The sequence below is a fragment of the Oncorhynchus nerka genome, linkage group LG28 (assembly GCF_034236695.1).
Source record: "Oncorhynchus nerka isolate Pitt River linkage group LG28, Oner_Uvic_2.0, whole genome shotgun sequence".
Lineage (NCBI taxonomy): Eukaryota > Metazoa > Chordata > Actinopteri > Salmoniformes > Salmonidae > Oncorhynchus > Oncorhynchus nerka.
Genome location: NC_088423.1, coordinates 73,619,003 through 73,642,726, shown reverse-complemented (window position 1 = coordinate 73,642,726; position 23,724 = coordinate 73,619,003). Strand labels below are relative to the sequence as shown.

At 43.3% G+C, this 23,724-nt stretch overlaps 2 protein-coding genes across 2 annotated transcripts; one reads left to right on the top strand and one right to left on the bottom strand.

The window, feature by feature from the left end:
* Positions 1-8,110: 8,110 nt before the first annotated feature.
* LOC115112325 (putative sodium-coupled neutral amino acid transporter 8) lies at positions 8,111-17,430 on the bottom strand. The gene is made up of 12 exons (XM_065012584.1): positions 17,323-17,430; positions 14,556-14,669; positions 14,333-14,419; positions 10,378-10,576; positions 10,053-10,209; positions 9,801-9,905; positions 9,597-9,654; positions 9,328-9,442; positions 8,931-9,078; positions 8,638-8,840; positions 8,441-8,492; positions 8,111-8,255 (listed from the first exon to the last, which is right to left on the bottom strand). The coding sequence occupies exons 1-12, from the start codon at positions 17,428-17,430 to the stop codon at positions 8,153-8,155; spliced, it is 1,449 nt and encodes a 482-aa protein (XP_064868656.1). The 3' UTR covers positions 8,111-8,152.
* Positions 17,431-19,151: 1,721 nt separating this feature from the next.
* On the top strand, positions 19,152-23,335 carry LOC115111143 (dynein axonemal assembly factor 1-like). The gene is made up of 10 exons (XM_029637015.2): positions 19,152-19,393; positions 19,500-19,635; positions 19,732-19,823; positions 20,022-20,243; positions 20,592-20,758; positions 20,949-21,070; positions 21,190-21,356; positions 21,503-22,179; positions 22,405-22,470; positions 22,689-23,335. The coding sequence occupies exons 1-10, from the start codon at positions 19,267-19,269 to the stop codon at positions 22,989-22,991; spliced, it is 2,079 nt and encodes a 692-aa protein (XP_029492875.2). The 5' UTR covers positions 19,152-19,266; the 3' UTR covers positions 22,992-23,335.
* Positions 23,336-23,724: the final 389 nt, after the last annotated feature.

The following is a 23,724-nucleotide window of genomic DNA, read 5'->3' as shown; positions in this document are numbered from 1 at the left end:
TTTAAAAAATGTTATTCACTAACCAAAAATATATTGTTTATTTGTGACATGCTTTAGCTTGAGGAAGTCTCAGCCTTTTCTCCACACTTGAGGATGCCATTGTCCTATTCAGACCATTTTAGAAAAGTATTTGTTTAAAATTATTTTATTACCAAAGTAGACCTGCTAACAAGTTACAGTTGAAGTCGGAAGTTTGCATACACTTAGGTTGGAGTCATTAAAACTCATTTTTCAACCACTCCACACATTTCTTGTTAACAGAACTATAATTTTGGCAAGTCGGTTAGGATATCTACTTTGTGCATGACACAAGTAATTTTTCCAACAATTGCTTACAGACAGATTATTTCACTTATAATTCACTGTATCACAATTCCAGTGGGTCAGCAGTTTACATACACCAAGATGACAGTGCCTTTTAAACACCTTGGAAAATTGTAGACCCCCACAAGTCTGGTTCATCCTTGGGAGGAATTTCCAAATGCCCGAAGGTACCACGTTCATCTGTACAAACAATAGTATGCAAGTATAAATACCATGGGACCACACAGCTGTCATACCGCTCAGGAAGGAGATGTGTTCTGTCTCCTAGAGATGAATGTACTTTGGTGCGAAAAGTGCAAATCAATCGCAGAACAACAGCAAAGGACCTTGTGAAGATGCTGGAGGGACTGGTGCACTTCACAAAATAGATGGCATCATGAGGGAGGAAAATTCTGTGGATATATTGAAGCAACATCTCAAGACATCAGTCAGGAAGTTAAAGCAAATGTCAAGGCTGTGGGTAACTGATGAAAGGAGTTAGGCGCAGGAGAGCTGAGATGCGTGGACAAGGTATTTAATTCAAGAAAACACCAGTACAACAAACACAATAATATGGTGCTGGAAGGATACTGGTACCACGAATTAAACGGGCGTAACAACAAAACCCAGCAATAATAATACCAGCCATCAGATACAGCCTAACAATAAAACAAACACGCACACAAACATGGGGGAAACCAGAGGGTTAAATAATGAACATGTAAAGGGGAGGAATTGAAACCAGGTGTGTAGAAAACAAAGACAAAACAAATGGAAAATGAAAAGTGGATCGGTGATGGCTAGAAGGCCGGTGACGTCGACTGCCGAACGCCGCCCGAACAAGGATAGGGACCGACTTCGGCGGAAGTCGTGACAGCAAATGGGTCTTCCAAATGGACAATGACCCCAAGCATACTTCCAAAGTTGTGGCAGAATGGCTTAAGGACAACAAAGTCAAGGTATTGGAGTGGCCATCACAAAACCCTGACGTCAATCCTATAGAAAATTTGTGGGCAAAACTGAAAAAGCGTGTATGAGCAAGGAGGCCTACAAACCTGACTCAGTTACACCAGCACTGTCAGGAGGAATGAGCCAGAATTCACCCAACTTATTGTGGGAAACTTGTGGAAAGCTACCTGAAACGTTTGACCCAAGTTAAACAATTTAAAGGCAATGCTACCAAATACTAATTGAGTGTATGTAAACTCCTGACCCACTGGGAATGTGATGAAAGAAATTAAAGCTGAAAAAAATAATTCTCTACTATTATTCTGACATTTCACATTCTTAAAATAAAGTGGTGATCCTAACTGACCTAAGACAGGGAATTTTTACTACGATTAAATGTCAGGGATTGTGGAAAAACTGAGTTTAAATGTATTTGGCTAAGGTGTATGAAAACTTCCGACTTAAACTGTATTTGTCTGCCACTTTCTATTTTTCTTACTTTATTGTGTTTCCCTTTCTAGAGAGATGTTTCACTCTTCCTCTATGACAAATTGTTTGTTTGCAGTTGTCTATGTCAATGATATCAATGTCTCTTCATGATGTCACTATCATTGTGTGTGTGTGTGTGTGTGTGTGTGTGTGTGTGTGTGTGTGTGTTAGAGGGAGCAGTGTGTTGGAACTGTAACACACGAGAACAGAGACACTGCTGCTGAATGCTGGAAAGAGGGCGGAACTTTTGATGCCATCATACAACTATACACTACATGACCAAAAGTATGTGGACACCTGCTCGTTGAACATCTCATTCCAAAATCATGGGCATTAATATGGAGTTGGTCCCCCCCTTGCTGCTATAACAGCCTCCACTCTTCTGGGAAGACTTTCCATTAGATGATGGAACATTGCTATTGGAAATTGCTTCCATTCAGCCACAAAAGCATTTGTGAGGTCGGGCACGGATGTTGGGCGATTAGGCCTGGCTCGCAGTGGGCATTTCAATTCATCCCAAAGGTGTTCGATGGGTTGAGGTCAGGGCTCTGTGCAGGCCAGTAAAGTTCTTTCACACCGATCTCGATAAACCATTAATGTATGGACCACGCTTTGTGCATGGGGGCATTGTCATGCTGAAACAGGAAAGAGCCTTTCCCAAACTGTTGCCACAAAGTTGGAAGCACAGAATCGTCTAGAATGTAATTGTATGCTATAGCGTTAAGATTTAACTTCACTGGAACTAAGGGGCCCGAACCATGAAAAACAGCCCCAGAACATTATTACTCCTCCACCAAACTTTACAGTTGCCACTATACATTCAAGCAGGTAGCTTTGGTGAAATATAATTAATCACCCCAGAGAACACGTTTCCACCTCTCCAGAGTCCAATGATGGCGAACTTTACACCACTCCAGTTGACACTTGGCATTGCACATGGTGATCTTAGGCTTGTGTGTGGCTGTTCGGCTATGGAAACCCATTTCATTAAGCTCCTGACAAACAGTTATTGTGTTGACTTTGCTTCCAGAGGCAGTTTGGAACTCGGTAGTGAGTATTGCAACCGAGAACAGACGATTTTTACTGTCCCATTCTGTGAGCTTGTGTGACCTACCACTTCGCAGCTGAGCTGTTGTTGCTCCTAAACATTTCCACTTCACAATAACAGCCCTTACAGTTGACCGGGACAGCTCTAGCAGAGCAGAAATTTGACAAACTGACTTGTTGGAAAGGTGGCATCTTATGACGGTGTCACATTGAAAGTCACTGAGCTTTTCAGTGTGGCCATTCTACTGCAAATGTTTGTCTATGGAGATTGCATGGCTGTATGCTCGACTTTATAACTGTCAGCAACGAGTGTGGCTGAAATACACTCATTTGAAGGGGTGTCCACATACTTTTGTATATATAGCGTATTTGAATGTAGTGGCAACAAGAGACACACACGTTCCTTCTACTCGGCAGTTTTTTCCCCCCGATGATTGTGAACATCCTATTACATCTGATTAGGAAGAACCGAGCTTAAAGTGTCCTCTAATGGTCAACTCAATTACTGAATAACAGCCTGAGAGAGGCAGAAGCAGAGGGAGAGAATGATGGAGGGGGAGAGCCAGTTAAAAACACTGCAATATTTTTGTGTAGTTCTAGTACACACTGGTTGTGTGTGATGTCTGCATTGTGCTGTACTGTAATTGTGGCCCAGCTGGGCTCATTGGTGTGTTTCACACATTCCCATTAGGCTCGGATGCAGAAAGAATTGGAGGCTGTGTGTGTGTGTTTGTGCATGTGAGTGCTTGTATGTATCCATGTGCTGGGAATACATGTACACTGAGTATACAAAGCATTTTGAACACCGGCTCTCTCCATGAAATAGACTGACCAGGTGAATCCAGGTGAAAGCTATGATCCCTTATTGATGTCACTTGCTAAATCCACATCAATCATATGAAGGGGAGGAGACAGGTTGAAGAAGGATTTTTAAGCCTTGAGACAATTGAGACATGTTTTGTGTATGTGTGCCATTCAGAGGGTAAAAAAATGTAAGTGCCTTTGAACAGGGTATGGTAGTAGATGCCAGGCTTTTGTGTCAGGAACTGCAACACTGCTGGGTTTTTCACACTCAACATTTTCCCGTGTGTATCAAGAATGGTCCACCACCCAAAGGACATCCCGACATGCTTTTGACACCTTGTAGAGTCCATCCCCCGATGAATTGTGGCTGTCCTGAGGGGGGTTGGGAACTCAATATTAGGAAGGTGTTCCTAATGTTTGGTATACTCACTGTATTTCATGCACATACTGTATATTATTTCATTTGTGTTTACCTCCTCTTATCCCAGCTTCCAGTTATTCCATAACTCTTAGAGAACCCCTGATGAGCTTCCTGCAGGGACAGCAATCCCTCTCATTACCAATCAGAGCAGCAGTGAGACGATAATTGCAATATCTGCCACAGATTACAGCGTTAGCATTTTTTCTCTAAATTAACCTATTAACATACAGCCTTCCAAAAGAAAAACACCTAGAAATAGAAGAGAGTTGCTCCTTGATGGTGCCTTCAATTACATAACCAATCTCTTAATCTGTGGTACATATTAAGAAAATGTACTTTATTTAAGCTCTGATGTGTGTTTAAGATACCTCGGGCAGTATAGAGCAATGCAGTGTAGGTTATGATAGCCTGCTTGTGCTTGGATCACAGGGCAATCTGTCAGCTACTAGGGACAGAATTATTGTATATTTGAAACACCTGTACAATCTTCAAATCACACAAACGTATACACACACACACTCACATGCACACTCACATAGACACACACGTTTCAAGTTTTCTCACACAGCCTGACAGCAAGATAACAAAGCAAATGATGTGTGACTAAGAGGATTAAAAGTGTTTCTGATTGATCATCTGAGCAGTGTTTCCCTCTCAGTCACTCCCTGCAAGTAAAGATCTGGGGGGGGGGGACACACAAACCCCAAACTCCTCTCTTTCCATGTGAGCAATAGTAATCATTAACATATTCTACCGTCAGCTTGCGAGCGATCAGAGCTGTGTGTGTGTGTGTGTGTGTGTGTTCGTGTGCGTGATCTTGTGCTGCCACTGTCACATTGATTAAATGCTTGACGGTCAATTCCATTGTCTTCCTGTTTAATTTACATAATAGTATCCAGTAATTATTCAATTGTCTTCAAATAGTGCCACTTTATTGAATTTAAGGAATTGAATTTGCCAAGGGCAAATTAGGAGGCTGTAATGATGTTACACTGTTGTGAATGTGTATATGGTATAAAGGCTGCATGCGTGTGCGTGTGTGTGTTGTCAGCAGCCTGATCTGTGCTTTCAGCCTATGACTCTCTATGCATAGATACAGTACATCCCTCATTTCCCCACTCTGTCACATAACTCATTCACACACCGACTCACACACATACGCTTCACACTCTGCTAGGGTTCAGTCCGTTATATCTGGAGTATTTCTCCTGTCTTAGCTGGTATCCTGTGTGAATTTAAGCATGCTCTCTAATTCCCTCTCTCTCTCTCTCTCTCTCTCTCTCTCTCTGAGGAGGACCTGAGCCCTAGGACCATGCCTCAGGACTACCTGGCCTGATGACTCCTTGCTGTCCCCAGTCCACTTGGTTGTGCGGCTGCTCCAGTTTCAACTGTTCTGCCTGTGGCTATGGAAGCCTGACCTGTTCACTGGACGTGCTACCTGTCCCAGACCTGCTGTTTTCAACTCTCTAGAGACAGCAGCAGCGGTAGAGATACTCTGAATGATCGGCTATGAAAAGCCAACTGACACTTACTCCTGAGGTGCTGACCTGTAGCACCCTCTACAACCACTGTGATTATTATTATTTGACCCTGCTGGTCATCTATGAACATTTGAACATCTTGGCCATGTTCTGTTATAATCTCCACCCGGCACAGCCAGAAGAGGACTGGCCACCCCACATAGCCGTTCCTCTCTAGGTTTCTTCTTAGGTTCCGGCCTTTCTAGAGAGTTTTTCCGAGCCACCGTGCTTATACACCTGCATTGCTTGCTGTTTGGGGTTTTAGGCTGGATTTCTGTACAGCACTTTGTGACATCAGCTGATGTAAGAAGGGCTTTATAAATACATTTGATTGATTGATTGATTGATTGCTATAACTACTGATTCTGATGTAGGTTAACACTTAAACAGTCATATTCAGCATCTCTGCTGTCGGGCTCTACACTGCACCATCACTGATATACCAGTACTCACCGCTGGGATAGAGAGAGGTCAGTGAGGTGGGAGAAGAAGAGATGCAGAGATGCAGAGCAACAAAAAAATAAATACGTATAAAGGGAGAGAAAATTGAAGTGTTTCCATATGTTCTGTCATTTCGAGGTGCAGTCTTTATTTACATTGTCTCATTGTGGAAGAACTCATTCAGTCTTCCTGCCTTCATCCCTATGAAACACTGCTCCCTGCCCCCTGCCACAGCTCTGCAACATGACACTGCAAGCTGACTGGACTCTAGCTGCATATCTGTTGTGATTGGTTGTGATGGCCACAAAGGAAGAATAATTTATGAATGCACATACATGTCTATGCACACATACATACAGTGGGGAGAACAAGTATTAGATACACTGCCGATTCTGCAGGTTTTCCTACTTACAAAGCATGTAGAGGTCTGTAATTTTTATCATAGGTACACTTCAACTGTGAGAGACGGAATCTAAAACAAAAATCCAGAACATCACATTGTATGATTTTTAAGTAATTAATTTGCATTTTATTGCATGACATAAGTATTTGATACCTCAGAAAATAAGAACTTAATATTTGGTACAGAAACCTTTGTTTGCAATTACAGAGATCATACGTTTCCTGTAGTTCTTGACCAGGTTTGCACACACTGCAGCAGGGTTTTTGGCCCACTCCTCCATACAGACCTTCTCCAGATCCTTCAGGTTTCGGGGCTGTCGCTGAGCAATACAGACTTTCAGCTCCCTCCAAAGATTTTTTATTGGGTCAGGTCTGGAGACTGGCTAGGCCATTCCAGGACCTTGAGATGCTTCTTACGGAGCCACTCCTTAGTTGCCCTGGCTGTGTGTTTCGGGTCGTTGTCATGCTGGAAGACCCAGCCACGACCCATCTTCAATGCTCTTACTGAGGGAAGGAGGTTGTTGGCCAAGATCTCGCGATACATGGCCCCATCCATCCTCCCCTCAATACGGTGCAGTCGTCCTGTCCCCTTTGCAGCAAAGCATCCCCAAAGAATGATTTTTCCACCTCCATGCTTCACGGTTGGGATGATGTTCTTGGGGTTGTACTTATCCTTCTTCTTCCTCCAAACATGGCGAGTGGAGTTTAGACCAAAAAGCTCTATTTTTGTCTCATCAGACCACATGACCTTCTCCCATTCCTCCTCTGGATCATCCAGATGGTCATTGGCAAACTTCAGACGGGCCTGGACATGCGCTGGGTTGAGCAGGGGGACCTTGCGTGCGCTGCAGGATTTTAATCCATGACGGCGTAGTGTGTTACTAATGGTTTTCTTTGAGACTGTGGTCCCAGTTCTCTTCAGTACATTGACCAGGTCCTGCCGTGTAGTTCTGGGCTGATCCCTCACCTTCCTCATGATCATTGATGCCCCACGAGGTGAGATCTTGCATGGAGCCCCAGACCGAGGGTGATTGACCGTCCTCTTGAACTTCTTCCATTTTCTAATAATTGCGCCAACAGTTGTTGCCTTCTCACCAAGCTGCTTGCCTATTGTCCTGTAGTCCATCCCAGCCTTGTGCAGGTCTACAATTTTATACGTGATGTCCTTACACAGCTCTGTGGTCTTGGCCATTGTGGAGAGTTTGGAGTCTGTTTGATTGAGTGTGTGGACAGGTGTCTTTTATACAGGTAACAAGTTCAAACAGGTGCAGTTAATACAAGTAATGAGTGGAGAACAGGAGGGATTCTTAAAGAAAAACTAACAGGTCTGTGAGAGACGGAATTCTTACTGGTTGGTAGGTGATCAAATACTTATGTCATGCAATAAAATGCAAATTAATTACTTAAAAATCATACAAAGTGATTTTCTGGATTTTTGTTTTAGATTCCGTCTCTCACAGTTGAAGTGTACATATGATAAAAAAATACAGACCTCTACATGCTTTGTAAGAAGGAAAACATGCAGAATCGGCAGTGTATCAAATACTTGTTCTCCCCACTGTACATAGATCAATTTCCCAATGCAGTGTTGATATAGCAGCACTACATCAATATGTTATTCTAGACTTGACTTCTGACTCCCATGAACCTCAACTTTAAAAACATGATGAACCTCAAACAGAACCCGTGTACAATCATAATGATGTTGTTTTATTGATAATGACGCTGGCAAAGATGACAGTGCTGGTGATTTTGGTGGTTCTGATGGTGATGGTTATCAGAATTTGTGGAAGATCTCCATAATGGCAATGGTAGTGCTCTGTCCAAAAATGAAGGCTCCAACAATTACAGTAATCACACCCCACACAGTGCACACCACCCTGCAGACAGGGAGAGAGAGAGAGACAGAGGGACAAAAGAGAAAGAAATGGGTGGAATCAGATACATTCATGAATGTTTACAATAGTAATGCAATAGTATGCAATTTAACTCATGTTTTGTGGGCATTTTGTGATTCAATTCAAAACCACCAGGTGATCTCATAACTTCAAACTACTCCACTCACCTGACTCTGGGCGACACAGGCTCTGACTGCATAGTGAATACCAGGCAAAGCCCTGCAACACGCATCTCAATGTTAGTTGACACAAGTTTTACACAAACACAGGATCAGCTCAACACAGGAACGCATGTGAGTCACAAACAACCTCAGACACATGCCTACATACACACACACACACACACACACACTTTGTTTCATACCAGGAAAGATAAAGATGAAGAAGGCACTGATTCCTCCGATAACGCTGATGACCTCACTCATGTCAGGGACGAACATGGCGATGAGGAGGGTGATTGTGATCCAGATGACAGTCAGAATCACTCTGCAGCGGTTCTCAAATGAGTGTGTGACTCCACCGCGCCGATGGCGACGAATTCGCAACATCAGGTCCAGAATGACAGACCTGTGCAATGAACATAAATTTACACACACAGACTCAGTTACACGGTAACACACAGAAACAATTGCTTGTGCTGTCCAAGTGGGACCCTACCTTCCCAACAGAAGTATAATTGGATAGATGGTGATGATTGATATTCCAAATAGCAGTCTGGCAATGATCATGACCACATCATTTCCAGGATATGACATCAGAATATCAGCCGCCACTGTGCGCCCAAACGTCAGGAAGCCAAAGATACCTAAGAACAGAGAAAGGGATATGTTTGACAGCCTGACAGCTCCTACAATAGCTCCCACAATGCACTAAACAACTGGACATCAGGTCCTGTTAGAATACTTCCTTGCATCCTAAAATCCATCCTTCTTTCCTTGAGGTATTCACTGCTCAACGCTAAAACTATCCAACTGCTTTCACCAATCCAACCACTTTTATCAGTGATTTACTTCAAGGAAGGAGGGACCATGCCATGATTGACATGCCAGCTCACCTGTAAGGGTGTAGATGAGCAGACAGAAGAACATAGAGATCACAGAGATGATCACCCAATGGGAGAGCTTCTTGTTCTCCATGCTGCTGTAGATGGCTATACAGGCCTCATGGCACTGCAACACACAAACACACATTCATATACATACTAATAATACACAAACATAGTATAGGTGTTGTAGCAGTGTAACACACACACAATCAAAATGCATAACCCTATAGTACAGATACTGTCTCCAGACTTCAAACAGTTAAAAGATTGTTCTGTACCTGGAAGCCAAAACAGATGGTGGGGACGACGCTGAACATTGAGGCACATGAATCTTTTCTAGAAAACATAGAAGACAGGGGATAACATATTATCACACATATCATATGCACAAGTATACTCAAACTTGCCGAAGAAACACGTGCACACAAACGCACATACATACATACACACACTCACACAAACCAACTCACACACTCACTGACCCTTCACTGTGCTCTGGGATAATGACGGCTGAATGTTCGTCCATCATGTAGTATTTGACAATGACAGCCACACAGAGATATGTAGCAGCCAGAGTGCCCAGCACACTGAGTGATACAGAGAGAGTCAAAGAGTCAAAGAAAGAGAGGGGAAATAGGGGGTCTGAATAACCATGTAGTATCCCAATTTTTAACACACACAGACATGCACAACACATATTACACAGGCAAGCACCCCCGCTCCAACCGACACACCTGGTGTATTTCTGGATGCCAATCTCTTTGGGGATGGAGAGAGGGAGGATGAAGATGAGGCACATGATGAAGAGGTGGAACCGTTGGTCCGTGTACCAGTGGTACGGTATCTCGCCCTCTAAGGACCCCGTCACCGTCTCATACAGAGACACACACACTGGAACACATATAGAAAACACTCATAGATACACGTTAAAACATTTTCAGGACGTTGGTGGCTCTATCGGTATATCAGATAACAGCATCCATTTATAACTGTGGCTATGGGGCCATTGTGGGAACAGCGTGATGCTGTGTCAATGCTGGTCTGGACGTTATCACTCACGTTTGTCTAGCTGGTCCTGCACCACCACCAGGAAGGCCACAGAGATCATGAAGAGGTTGAAGCAGAAGCAGACCTCACACAGCTGGCCGATGGCCCCCCCACACACCTCTCGCACCACGTCCTGATAGGTATTCTTTCTGCTGATGGATGAAGCATAGCCCAGGATGATCAATCCGCTGATCAGGAACACCAGTGATACCTGGGGGTCGGGGTTGAAGGAGAGTGTTTTGCAGTACAGATATCATTATGTCTGAGCACATAAATGGTTCCAGTGCTATTCTCCCTTCCTCCCTGAATTGAATCCCTAAAATTGTTTGGATAAGTGCTAGAAGTTTGACAGGGAGCTCACACTTGGCAATTTATTAATTAATTATTATTAATTTTTAAATGAAAACCATGTTCCCCATCAATGATACAGTGAGATGGAAACCACTAGACTAATTGTGTGTTGTAGCCCTGATGGAGTAAATCATCCACCCATCAGACACATACAGAAAGAACCACAAATACACACACAGGCAGGCCTTCGTTGTGGGTACTGCTGCTATTACAGTATACATGCATGGGCACCTGCCTGGCTCCTGACCCATGAGCCCTTCATTAGAGTTAGCATGTGAAAAGATGCATCTCATTCACACCAAGGAGAGGAAATTCAACAAAGCAGGCCTAGGCCATGGGTGTATGCGGCCTCACACAGGCAAACACACACACACACACACAGGGGCAGACTGGGACCAGAAATCAGTCCTGACATTTCTAACACAATGAAATATTTTTTCCTCAAGGCACCCATTATTAGTCAGTTAATGATCATTTTGTGCAACAAAAAAAAACAAGCAAAACAGGCCCACTGGGCTAGAAATGGACCAGACCATCTGGCATTTGCCCAGTATGCCAGTTGGCCAGTCCACCATTATGACACACACACAAACTAATATGAGAACATTTAAGTATTAACAGGATGAAGTAAACTAATTCTGACTTTAATGAAGGGTGCAACAAGGTGTGTGCTTCTACACCTGCATTGCTTGCTGTTTGGGGTTTTAGGCTGGGTTTCTGTACAGCACTTTGAGATATCAGCTGATGTACGAAGGGCTATATAAATACATTTGATTTGATTTGATTTGCTATGACTTCCACATATTTCCCATAGTGTATGTTTGATTGAATTGACACCAAGTTACAGCACATTTCTTGATTGTGTGGACAAAAAATTTTTTTTTCTGTTTTATTACTTTACTCTTTTTTTTAGAACAATCCCACTATTTTGGTTCTTGATTTTTGATTGCGCTCACCATTTCAACGCTGATGGCTTTATTGACTCCTCCCGCCTTCTCGAAAGCCCACGGGAAGTTAAGCAATCCCGCGCCTAGGGCAGATTTGAGCATGATGAAGATGGCACCGAACGAACCGAGCCGTGGGGGATCCGCGTGCGAAGCAGATCTCGCCAACAGGCTGATACTCTCACGAGCAAGTTCTTCCATGTTTGGCCACACAGGTCACCGTCCTTGTCCGTCTTTGCAGTACAGTTTCCTGGAGTCGGGATGGCAGATGTTACCGTTGCGCTTCAAAGCGCTTCTGCCTTCAAGTGCGCCTTGAGCCTCAAATAGCTATAGAGTGTGAGGAGATTAATTTAAGTGTCGCTGAAGTTTCCAGTCCCATAGAGTCCTCAGCGTTATGGCTTCAGAAAGAAAAAGTAGTCTTTCATACATTTGTGCTATATATACTGTATATATAGGCCGACCCTAGGTGGCCGCTCTTTCTGTCCATGAGGCATCCACGCGCATCGCCATGATTACCCAAGAGAATCCGAGGTGGACTCAAATAAAACAGCCAACACATTTCACTCTAAGGTGACAAATATGACACCAGGCTGCGACCGTTACTGTGTGTGTGTAATTTTGTGTCTGACTGTGTGTCTGTGACTCGGACACCTGTAATCTCACTGGGTACATACTCAAATCCAATGTAATTTCCACGTTTGTTACACGTGATTTCATTGAAATGACGTGTAACCAACGTTGATTCCACCCGGGATAATATGCCCTATTTCACCCCATACAGAACTACCCCATACAGAACTAATCAGTCGATATAATCGAGAACAATCATCAGAAATCAAGCGATATGAATCAGACAGTGGGGCGCCGTCTGACGCACTAGTTGGTCAGAAGGTTCAAATCATCGTTTCATATCGTAATTTCCGAGTAGGGGGGTAATGATCATTTTAATTGTGCTGTAACTGAAACTAGAATATCTTATGATGTCCTTTCCTTTCGTCAAATATCCGTACTGGGTTTTTAAAAGTGTTTTTACCCCGGGATAGCCAGCTAATATGACCCATGGTAAGGAAGAACATGTATTGAGTGCAATTCGATCTACAGTAGTACATCTACACCACGATGTGATATGTTGATTTGAACCTTCTGACCAACTAGTGGGTCTGGCTGCGCCCCACTGTCTGATTCATATCGCTTGATTTCTGATGATAGTTGTAGATTATATGGACAGATTGCATTTGTATCAGCTGACTATTGAGTGATTATCAGCTCTTTGTCCAGTTATATGAAGAACAGTGGCTGGCAGCCGCTAGTATAGGAACAGAGGAGCGCGGTACATAAAGGCGCATGTGCGTAAAATTGATGCGAGCGACATTCGTCTAGAATTCGAGTTAACTCAGACGACACAGAGGCCCACTGAGAGTAAAATATGCTCAAAGGAATTCGGCATGCTCACATGAATTCGGCACGAGAGTGACTCGTGCCAAAAGCAAACAGTATCACCTGAGCAAATAGGATAACGTGACGAGTGCTGACAGCGACCCTGACAACTGCATGGTTTAATGTGGCTTATTTATGAGGATCTAGTCTCCCGTGGCCATCCTTGCAAAATTAAATGAATTGTATGATCAGCAGGTAAACGTTTGTGATTTACAAGTACAAATTGTCATTTTGACAGATGGAAAACCCTCCTTGTTTGTAATGTGAACTTTAGGATCAGGAGCAGGTCAGGGGTCAGAGGGTCATCTCTCAGGTGGACCTGACAAATAACATGCAGCAGAGGGCTGTCAGACAATAGAGAATACATTATCTCAGGTTCTTCCTATTTCATTGTGTGTGGTATGCAATGTATCTGAGAGAACAAGATGCAGGTGCTGTCTGGAGCTTCAACATTCACATCCTCTAGGTCAGGGAGATCATGTGGAGAGTCATGTGACCTTTAGTCAGGGGATAAGGCTTTAAATTAAGGTAAAAATCAAGAGAAGTCTGGGGCAGTCTGTGCTTTTGGATAAGACACTGATGGAGAGGGACAATATTTTTGCTGATAATGTAAATGAGTACATTAGCAGTTTAAAAAAAATCACATTACATGTAACTATTTACATGTAATCAGTTACTCTCCAACCCTGCTCTATGATCACCTCAGCTGTCTGAGATTTTGGCTGGCCACATACTGACCACTCTCTCTAGCTTCTCTGTTTTTTGTAGTTGCTCTCTCTCGCAATGCTACCATACCTGTAGACTTCCAGTCATTGTGCTAACACTAGTTAGCATTGACTCACGAAACTACCGCTACTTCATACTGCATGCAGACAAACAAATGGTATCTATGAGTTCATCTGACTCTGGGTATGTAGAACAAGAGCTTAAATGTTGTTATCTCGTAGTACCAGTACTTTATTCTGCTGCTGTGCTTGTTCTCCCTCTGGCTGACCTCTCACCCTTTTGTTGCTAGCTCTCTAGCTGATCTCTGTCCAGTTCCTGTCTTTCCGGGTGCAAATGTATACGAGTGTGTATGTATGTGTTTGGCATATATATCCTACAGTGCATAAAATTTCACTTTGCATCTTTTATTAAGGTTTGCATTTTTCATTCAACTCTCCCATTTCTGTCTCTAGTGGGATACAGGTCCCTCGGGATCGGAAGAACCCCTTGTTCACCATCTGCACGCGCGCATTATTCTTGTAGGGAGCCTCTAGGGGTTTGTCTACATGCCAGCCGTACATAGACGATGAGAGGACAGGCACCCGTCTACCCCTTTCCTGGTGCAACAGGACAAAATGCTGAATCAATCATTGACATCAATAATGGGCAGTAAGAGTTCTAAGTGGACTGGCAAAAATGAAGAGACATCTTCAGAAAGATTATGGCCCGAGAAGAAGCTTTGTAAATACTTACCTCCTTATTAATGTTCAGTGTAAGGTTCACAGCCTTGTCATCACGTGACACTTTGGGTTCATACCCCTCCCTGAGATGGAACACAGCATCATAAACCCTTCCTTGCTCCTCACGCTGTGTATACAAAAAAAACTGTGATTAACAGTTGGCTAATGCCATCATTGGAGGTAGTAGTGTCCCTGGAAGCATATTTTAGAGGAGGTAGTGCCATATAGCTTAACTACAGGAGTACTGGTTTACAACAAGCCCTGCCCTGGATGTAATCTGCCTAAATTACTACTGTCACGTAGCACTTACGTCAGTAGCCATGAACTGCTTTGAAAGGCTGGTCATGACTCACACGAACACCATCATCCTGGAAACCTTAGACACACTCCATTTCGCATACCAACCCAACAGATCCACAGATGAGGCAATCTCAATCGCACTTTACACTGCCCTTTCCCACCTGGACACTTCCCTTTCCCACCAGCTCAGTGTTCAACACCATAGTGCCCACAAAACTCATCACTAAGTTAAGGACCCTTAGACTAAACACCCCCCACTACAACTGGATCCTGGACTTCCAAACGGGCCGCCACCAGGTGGTAAGGGTAGGCAACAACACATCTGCCACGCTGTTCCTGAACACCGGGACCCCTCAGGAGTGCGTGCTTAGTCCCCTCTTGTACTCCCTGTTCACCCACGACTGCGTGGCCAAGCATGACTCCAACACCATCATTAAGTTTGCTGACGACACAACAATGGTAGGCCTGATCACTGACAACAATGAGACAGCCTACAGGAAGGAGGTCAGAGACCTGGCAGTGTGGTGCCACGACAACAACCTCCCTCAATGTGAGCAAGACAAAGGAGATGATTATGGACTACAGGAAAATGAGGGCCGAACAGGCCCCCATTAACATTGACAGGGCTGTAGTGGAGTGGGTCAAGAATGTCAAGTTCCTTGGTCTCCACATCACCAACAAACTATCATGGTTCAAACACATTAAGAGGGCACGACAACAACTTTTTCCCTCAGGAGACTGAAAAGGTCCCCAGATCCTCGAAAAGTTCTACAGCTGCACTATCGAGAGCATCCTGACCAGTTGCATCACAGCCTGGTTTGGCAACTGCTCGGCATCCGACCATAAGGCGCTACAGAGGGTAGTGTGTATGGCCCAATACATCACTGGGTCCAAGCTTCCTGCCATCCAGGACCTATACTACCGTTCAAAAGTTTGGGGTCACTTAGAAATGTCCTTGTTTTTTGAAAGAAAAGCAATTTTTTTGTCCATTAAAATGACATAAAATTGATCAGAAATACAATGTAGACATTGCTAATGTTGTAAATGACTATTGTAGCTGGAAACAGCTGATTTTTATTGGAATTACTACGTAGGCGTACAGAGGCCCATTATTAGCAACCATCACTCCTGTGTTCCAATGGCACGTTGTGTTAGCTAATCCAAGTTTATAATTTTAAAAGGCAACTTGATCTCTAGAAAACCATTTTGCAATTATGTTAGCACAGCTGAAACTGTTGTGTTGATTAAAGAAGCAATAAAACTGGCCTTCTCTAGACTAGTTGAGTATCTGGAGCAACAGCATGTTCTTTTGCCCATCTTTAATCTTTTCTTTTTATTGGCCAGTCTGAGATATGGCTTTTTCTTTGCAGCTCTGCCTAGAACGCCAGCATACCGGAGACTTGTGAGGTGTCTGTTTCTCAAACTAGACACTCTAATGTACGTGTCCTCTTGATTGCAAAAGGGTTTTCTAATGACCAATTAGCCTTTTAAAATGATAACCTTGGATTAGCTAACACAACATGCCATTGGAACACAGGAGTGATAATGGGCCTCTGTACGCCTATGTAGATATTCCATAAAAAATCAGCCATTTCCAGCTACAATAGTCATTTACAACATTAACAATGTCTACACTGTATTTCTGATCAATTTTATGTTATTTTAATGGACGAAAAAAATGTGTTTTCTTTACAAAACAAGGACATTTCTAAGTGACCCTAAACTTTTGAACGGTAGTGTATATACTAGGCGGTGTCAGAGGAAGGCCCAAAAAATTGTCAAAGACTCCAGTCACCCAACTCATAGACTGTTCTCTCTGCTACTGCAAGCGGTACCGGAGCGTCAAGTGTAGGTCCAAAAGGCTCCTTAACAGGTTCTACCCTGAGCGCTATAAGACTGCTGAACAATTATTTAAATAGACACCAGGACTATTTACATTGACCCCCCTCCCACTCGCTGTTTATTATTAATGCATAGTCACTTTACCCCTACCTACATGTACAAATTACCTCGACTAACCTGTACCCCCACACATTGACTCATATATAGCCTCCTTATTGTCATGTAATTTTATTGTGTCTTTGGTAAATATTTTCTTAACTCTATTTCTTGAACTGCATTGTTGGTTAAGGGCTATAAGTAAGCATTTCAAAGTAAGGTCTATGTAAGGCCTAAACCTGTAGCCTACCCCCTCAGTTGCTACATGGCAGCAGTGAGTTCATCCAGTCTCATAGATCTTTGTTAGAAATGTGCTCACTTTTACATTGGGTTTTGTATTTGGCCATGTCTTTAGAGGGGCAATAGACCAGAATCAGTTCATTTTGCCTACAGCCTTTGACCTTTTTGGCACAGAAGTGAGGCTAAGGCACTGACTTTCCCATGTTTACTGCAACTTATATCAGATGAGAATAATACACTATGGTGCAATTATGTAGGCTTAGGTGGATATGTTATGTTTTATAGCAATGCATTTGATTTACCTCTGGTAACATGCGCTGGAAATAAGAGGAACGGGACACTGCGTCAAGCTCCCTTTGAGTGAAGCTTCGCGCCCGCATGCTCGTGTTGCCCCCTTCTGTCTTGCTCATGTCACTGCACTAGCGTGGAACAACGGGTTGCAACAGTAAGCCTGGATTTCGGTGTCTTCATAGAAAGCTACGCTTTTCAAATTGACCCCTCAATTTAACGGTTCACGCACCTCTCACTATGTAGCCTATGACGTCAGTTGTAAAAAAAAACATGTTTAGTTGATTCTGTCACAAACGTTGTGTGTTCAAGCATAAAAAAACATTTTCTGCTGACTGTATTTTAGCCTACAATATATGTAGTTTAGACGATATACTGATTCTCTACACTATACAGGGCATTGCTTGTTTTGTCACATAAACTGAAATTAAGCAAACTATTAGAATGTTAGCAACCAGCAAATGGCGGAGAGATTTATGCATATTGAACCGTTAAAGCGGTAATCAGCATTTCAAACAATAACAAACCGCTTTCCCACCCCTGTTTCAGTAAAAAATCTGAGGGAAAGGGCTGGAGAAATGTAATCAATGTCACATTCTTAGACAGAGCTATGGAATCAAGGATTGAGCATCCATGATATCAACATTCTAGTTCTAACCATGTTTATAGGCTATATAGTGTTTATTTACATGTACTTTGTTTCCTAACATTGGATTGAAACAAGCTTGTATTTTGGGTTCTGATGGGGTATGACAGTTGAACTAAACTCATGCAGCATTTATAAGTTATCTTCTTCAAGAATCAATGGGTACATTTAATTTATTCAGATGAATGAAGCAACTTCAGATTGCCCCTTTAAGGTGTTAGCTTGCTTTGTTTTTGGTAGCCTAATCATCGTTGTAGCCTTGTATAAGCCTACTGTGAGAGTTAGTTCATATAAATGCATACAATTACATAACTAGAAATAAAACTAGATGTATAGGATCTCTGCCTTTTTGTGGTCGACAATACATGTATTATTCAGAATAGGATACATTGATTACATACAAGTTTTATTTTGGAATCGCTGTATGCTGTGTAAATATTCATATTTTTATCTCGGGGAAAAAATAGATTGACTGTCAGTCCTTTTGACCAATGAAAATGTTTAAGTGACGGCTTGGCTACATGAGTTTATATCAGAGCCATCGAGGGGGTTCGATTAATCCCGCCGGGCGTTCTTGTCGGTGTGTTTTGCGTTGGCTGAAAGGTGATTGTATTCGATTTGGAGGTGGCTCACCTCCTGGGAGTGAGCTAGGCGAAGTCGGCTCAAAGCCCATGGCGAAGTCGGCTCAAAACAAAAGTGACTTAATTAAGCACGTGTAGTAATTACTAGGATTCCGTGGTTTCCCATGCTAAAGGGATCTGCCTTCCCAATGAAAAATAGTTAGAAAAGTCGAACAATTTTATGGAAAAGAGATGTATATTTCTGGACGGTGCACCATGTTGCCTTGTTGACAAAATGACCGAGCGGCGCAGATTACTGTTCGATTTGAGAAGGGCGCTCCTCCCTCCCGATATCACCCGATGACGTAGCGTGCCATACCCGGTGCCCCGCGGTTTAGCATAATCGAATCCGCACATTAATACTGACGAATTTCTTAGTTTATTTATAATGTATTTCCTTTTATTTGTGTAATTCAAGGCTCATCTGTAAAATAGAACTTGGTCTCAGTATGACTCCCTGATAAAATAACGTTTAAATGAAATATGACTCTGGCTCGCACAACCAATCATGAGAGGATGGCGGTCGTCGTTTGGTGTTCACCGTTGCTATGGAAACACAGAAAAGCTTTACCGGAAAATAGCTGATAGGGAGTTTATGACAAGTTATTACACCTGGCTAATAAGTAAACACAAACTGTTAACTAAACAAGTAAATAGTATATAGAAGTAGTAATCACTTAAAACAATCGACGATGCATCCTGAACCCCTCGAATCCGGTGAGGTGGAAGAAGAGAGTGGCGAGGACTCCAGTACGACCCTGCAAGCTGGAGATGCAGAAATATTGCTGAACGCAATGTCAACAACTTACAGTAAACTAGGTTAGACAGTTCACTATAATTTAGCATAATGGTCAGCACTTGGCAGCATGTTAAATAATCGCATGTGTCTAGCCATGTCTAAAGTTATACTCCTCTCTCACTTCAGAGGAGGCCCCCACGGCGAACTGCAGCCCCCTGCCAAACGATATCGAAGGAGACCGTTGTGTGTCCTCACATACAGAAGTCGACAAACTCATACAAGCCCAACAACAAGAGAAAACGGGAAAGGACTCAGGTCCAAGGTAATCTTAAAAGCTTGGAATTGGCTGTCAGTAGTCTTCTAACATTATTGTTCGTTCTGTCTAGCATTCTAACTAGTGACGCTTTATGTTCCTCAGAATGACAAAGACATTTCTGAAGGACCACTGCAAACAAAATAAACTCTACATGACACCTCGATTGAATGACACACTGTATTTGCACTTCAAAGGTATGTGTGGAATTGTTGTTGTTGTTAATGGGCGGTTTAGATATATTGTTGCATGAATCATTTATAGAAATTAAAATCACAAGCTTTGTGTGGTCTATATAGAATTGTAGGTGGAATATAACTACGCTGTTAGTGTTCTTGTAGTATTCTAATGTAGTTATTTGTTTTATGTTTTGCTTTATGTTTGCCCCCACTTAGGCTTCTCCACTATAGAGAATCTGGAGGAGTACACAGGGCTGAAGTGTCTCTGGCTGGAGTGCAACGGGCTCCTGCGCATCCAGAACCTGCATGCCCAAACAGACCTACGCTGCCTCTTCCTCCACCAGAACCTCATACACAATCTGGAGAACTTAGAACCACTCAGCAAGCTCTGCACCCTCAATGTCTGCAACAACTACATACGCACCATTGAAAACATTGGTGAGTCTGTCCTCACTCTACATACCACACCTATCTGGCTATCTCAGTGTGTGTGTGTGTGTGTGTGTGTGTGTGTGTAACGGATGTGAAATGGCTAGCTAGTTAGCGGTGGTGCGCGCTAAATAGCGTTTCAATCAGTGACTGTCACTTGCTCTGAGACCTTGAAGTAGTGGTTCCCCTTGCTCTGCAAGGGCCGTGGCTTTTGTGGAGCGATGGGTAACGATGCTTCGTGGGTGACTGTTGTCTGTGTGCAGAGGGTCCCTGGTTTGCGCCCGGGTATGGGCAAGGGGATGGTCTAAAGTTATACTGTTACAACTCCATCTATCTGATTTGTGAGTATTTTCCCAGCCTGCCTCCCTGATCTGGGCACCCTGCAGATAGCCCATAATAAGCTGCAGACAGTGGGAGACGTGGAGCATCTGAGTCAGTGCCTCTCCCTCAGTGTACTGGACATGTCCCACAACCTGCTGGATGACCCAGACATCCTCACTGTGCTGGAGAGAATGCCTGAACTGGTGAGAAGACATGCTCACACAGATAAACAGTACTGTATGCTAATAGAGATCATATCATCTTTATTTGTTAGTATGCCCATGCGCATGACACACTGACTATAAAATGCAAATACTCTTGCTTCATGCTGATAATATACCCAAGCCTGTGTGTGTGTGTGTGATTACACCCTTGTTGCTCCCTCCTCCTCAGCGCGTGCTGAACCTGATGGGAAATGAAGTGATAAAGAAAATCCCATACTACAGGAAGACTATGATCATACGTCTAAAACAGCTCACGTACCTGGATGACAGACCTGTGTTCCCAAAGGACAGGTGCATTACCAGTTTGTCTCTGTTTGCCTGTGCATGTCAAACTTATGGTTGAGTCATTGTGTGCTCTGTGATGTTGGTCCTTGGTTGCTGTATGATTGTCATGTGGTTGCGGTATGAAGGGCGTGTGCGGAGGCGTGGGGGACAGCGGGTCCAGAGGGGGAGCGCAGGGAGAGGGAATCATGGCAAACACGAGAGAGAAGGAAGATCCAGGACAGTCTGGACGCCATGGCAACCATCAGAGACCAAGCCAGGGAGAGACTGCGAGTCAGAGAGCTGCAAGAGAGAGGTACGCACACACACTCTCATATTTACACACGCACGTGCCCACACACACATACACACACACACACACATACACACACACACTTGGAACCTCCTACACACACACACAACGTAGAGAAGGTTTGATAAGAGTGTGTTGACCTTTTCCAGGGGAGTATGAGACCACTACAACAACAGAACTTGAGAGCCCCAGTGAAAAGAACCAGAGCCAGAATCAGAGCCTGGGCTGGGAGGAGAGGATTCAAGCATTTGTGGAGGACAGTCTGGAGGCCCATGAAGAGTTCCTACAGACACAGAGAGAACAGCCAGAAAAGGAGGAGCTAGGGAATGAACAGCCACTGAAGAAACAGCTAGACAGAGAACAACCAGAAAGAGAGGATATGGAGAGAGATCAGCTAGAGAGAGAAGACCAAGAGGGAGATCAGCTAGAGAGAGAGGACCAAGAGGGAGATCAGCTAGAGAGAGAGCACCAAGAGGGAGATCAGCTAGAGAGAGAGCACCAAGAGGGAGATCAGCTAGAGAGAGAGGACCAAGAGGGAGATCAGCTAGAGAGAGAGGACCAAGAGGGAGAACAGCCAGATGGAGAGCAAGCAGCAGAAGAAAGCTTAAAGGAAGAACTGTTAAACCAGTCAAAGAGAGAACAACTACAAAGAAGGCAGCCAAAGAGAGAGAAGTTAGAGAGAGAGCAGTCAGTATGTGGCCAGCCAGAGTCTCAGACAGCTGGGGTGATTGTAGAGCACGGTCCTGGACCAATGGTGACTGAGCTAGAGGAGACAGAGGACCTGGAGACCATCCACCTGGAGCCACGCCCACCACTTCGTATTGATGTGAGTCAGACTGACCACCACAGCCAAGAATTACCAGTCACTATCACTATAATAGAGTGATTATTACACTGTAATAACTTTTTATTGTTGTTATCTAGTCCCTCTCCATCAGCATCTTATCCAAAAGCACAGACTGCCTCAAACTCATATCATTTAGCTCTTGACTCTAACCTTCATTTAGAACACTAAAGCCTTGTCCCCTGACTAATGGTCACCTGACTACAGGATCTCCCTGACCTGGAGGATGTGAATGTTGAAGATCCAGACAGCACCTGCATCTTCTCCTCTCAGGTACATTACATACCATACACTAGGCTGTAACTTTGATTATCCAAAAGAAATAATATAATTTAGAATGTATTGTTCAATAGTCAGCACCAAATACATACAATTAGTCTCTAAATTACTCACATACTAATATTTTATTAGGTCAACACAGCATTTAAGTCAGCAGTGTATTTAATTTGGGTCAGCTGTGTTGTGTCTGAATTGACCATCTGTGTTTCCAGCAAGTATTCCGGCCAAAGATAGAGGTCATTTCAGGAGACAACAACGATGTAGATCCAATCATACATCAGAGTGGGACTGTGTGGACCACAGAGACCACACTTACCTCAGATCCAAGCTCATCTTCACTGTTCAGGGTCTGTGACAACACGTCAAACAAATCGCCCACCAATCACCTAGTAGCATTGGACCCAGAGGCGGGGGATGCCCCAGAGCTGGTGATATCAGACCCTCAGGGAGAACCCAGACAGAGGCAGAGCCCTGAAGCCAGAAAACCAGGTTGTCTCATTGAGGAGCTGGACTAACTCTGCAGAAGGCTGTGATAGCATTAACAACACTAGGTTTAGGTGTTCAATCTGGGAAAGCCTTGTTTTGCTGAATACAGGTACAATGTAAGCACAGAGAGCTGCTATGGAGCTATTTTGCAGCCACGGGTTTTTACACCCAATACATTTTCCGCACAAATTTTTTTTTTTTTTTTTTTGTTAGTTATTCGTAGCTGTTCTGTTACTGGTTATACTTTATATTCTGTATTCTCAGGCTCAGTGTTCAAAATGAAATGTTCGTAAACTCCACTTCAAATCCATTCCAAGATAATCCCAGGCAGATTATAGCCAGGGCTCATAAAATAAAACGTTATAGTACAGTATGGGGAATTTGTCTCATTGCTTGTTACACAAATACTTAAAATATACCACTAGGTGGCACTTAAGTACCAAATGTGCACCTCATATGTGCAATAGACTGGCCCATTCTTACAGAAAATAAAACATAAAAAACAAAAACAAGTTTAGAAAATAGAATAATGATGATGATGATCATGCAGAAATGTGAACCTAAAGAACAGTTATTTTGTCAAAGTCTTTGCGAGTTTTAGTAGTAGTATTATTACAGACCTGCTAATGCAAAAACACATAGAATCTCTTCTTTATCATTTAATATACCCTGGACTGGGGGTGAGATTTCAGGGCCAAATGCTCAGGTCAAATACTGGTCACAGGGAGACTAGAGAATAGATTTTAGTAGATTGGGTCTTTT

What these genes read in the sequence shown, in the direction of transcription:
- LOC115112325 (XM_065012584.1), bottom strand. Translation starts at nt 17,430, where the DNA reads ATGAGCAAGACAGAAGGGGGCAACACGAGCATGCGGGCGCGAAGCTTC. An exon ending in CACTGAACATTAATAAGGAG is followed by an intron (nt 14,420 to 14,555) that starts GTAAGTATTTAC and finishes CTGTTGCACCAG; the next exon opens with GAAAGGGGTAGACGGGTGCC. An exon ending in GCTCATCTACACCCTTACAG is followed by an intron (nt 9,079 to 9,327) that starts GTGAGCTGGCAT and finishes CTCTGTTCTTAG; the next exon opens with GTATCTTTGGCTTCCTGACG.
- LOC115111143 (XM_029637015.2), top strand. Translation starts at nt 19,267, where the DNA reads ATGCATCCTGAACCCCTCGAATCCGGTGAGGTGGAAGAAGAGAGTGGC. An exon ending in ACGCACCATTGAAAACATTG is followed by an intron (nt 20,244 to 20,591) that starts GTGAGTCTGTCC and finishes GTATTTTCCCAG; the next exon opens with CCTGCCTCCCTGATCTGGGC. An exon ending in CCTGTGTTCCCAAAGGACAG is followed by an intron (nt 21,071 to 21,189) that starts GTGCATTACCAG and finishes TGCGGTATGAAG; the next exon opens with GGCGTGTGCGGAGGCGTGGG.